This window comes from Ceratina calcarata, unplaced genomic scaffold, assembly GCF_001652005.2.
Source record: "Ceratina calcarata isolate Rehan_Ccalc_2016 unplaced genomic scaffold, ASM165200v1 scaffold243.2, whole genome shotgun sequence".
Lineage (NCBI taxonomy): Eukaryota > Metazoa > Arthropoda > Insecta > Hymenoptera > Apidae > Ceratina > Ceratina calcarata.
Window position 1 is genome coordinate 13308 of NW_017146268.1, and position 1103 is coordinate 14410.

At 34.2% G+C, this 1103-nt stretch overlaps 1 protein-coding gene across 1 annotated transcript in view; it reads left to right on the forward strand.

The window, feature by feature from the left end:
• Window positions 1-881, forward strand: part of LOC108622806 (cAMP-specific 3',5'-cyclic phosphodiesterase-like) — a 12595-nt gene extending 11714 nt beyond the window's left edge. The window contains 2 exon segments of the mRNA XM_026811751.1: window positions 359-481; window positions 556-881. Of these exon segments, the coding sequence (XP_026667552.1) occupies window positions 359-481; window positions 556-798 (366 nt within the window). The 3' untranslated portion in view covers window positions 799-881.
• Window positions 882-1103: the final 222 nt, after the last annotated feature.

Genomic DNA, 1103 nt, shown 5'->3' on the forward strand with positions numbered 1-1103 from the left:
ATAATTTAGAAAAACGTGGCAATTAATGAATATAAAATATGAGATCATTTATCAATTTATAAAATAAGATAAATGAATGAAATATATAGAATGAGGCACTTAGTTAATTTAAAGAATGAAGTAATTAATGAATTCAGAAAATTGAGTAATCCGAATTTGAAATTGATGTAGTTCATGGTTAGAGTCTAGCAAGTTTTCTAATGAATTATGGATTGCAATATTTAAATTGTACAATGCATTTGCATTTGTGATTGTTCTCATTTCTGAGAAGTCTCTGATTTATTCATGTATATTAATTTAAATCGAAACGACATGATTATGGATTCTAATAATTTATGATTGCCTTTTTTGGTTACAGTTCAAGCGAATGCTGAACAAGGAGCTGTCCCACTTCTCGGAGTCATCGAAATCCGGGAATCAGATATCAGAATACATCTGCAGCACCTTCCTTGGTAAGCATCATCTCCAAATTAACAAATAAGTAACGTCTCGTGTATTTTTTTGTAAATCAAAGTCATCAATTTTTAAAACAGTTAAAATTCTGGCAAATTAAAGAATCATTACGTGGCCGCAGGAAGTGTGGATGCCAGGGCGGCGAAGAAGAAAGACAGGGTCCAGAGGGGACCGGCGGCGATGTCCCACATCAGTGGCGTCAAACGACCTCTGACGCACACAAACAGCTTCACCGGCGAACGCGTGCCGCTCCACGGCGTCGAGACGCCGCACGAAGAGGAACTTGGCAAGGTAACACCAGCTTCAATCATACTAACTTCAGAATACCTCTTAAAATTCGACTGAATTTATGTTTCTGGGATTTAACATCAAATTACGTAAAACGATTTTGTATTCATGGCGTGGCATCATAAATAATCAAAGGAGGCTGAGAAAACCTGTTAAGGTTTTCAAATTGTCAGATTTTTTAATACACAGAATAATTAATAATTATTGAAGAACTATTATAGAAATTGCAATTGTTGAATCATCTGATAAAAAGTAGTTCTTAGTCAAATTTGATGTCATGAAAATATGTTCATTTTTTTTCTAGAAAATTAGTTTAAGTATCAGAGAACATATCTGCAAAATTTCAGAACGATTATCTACAC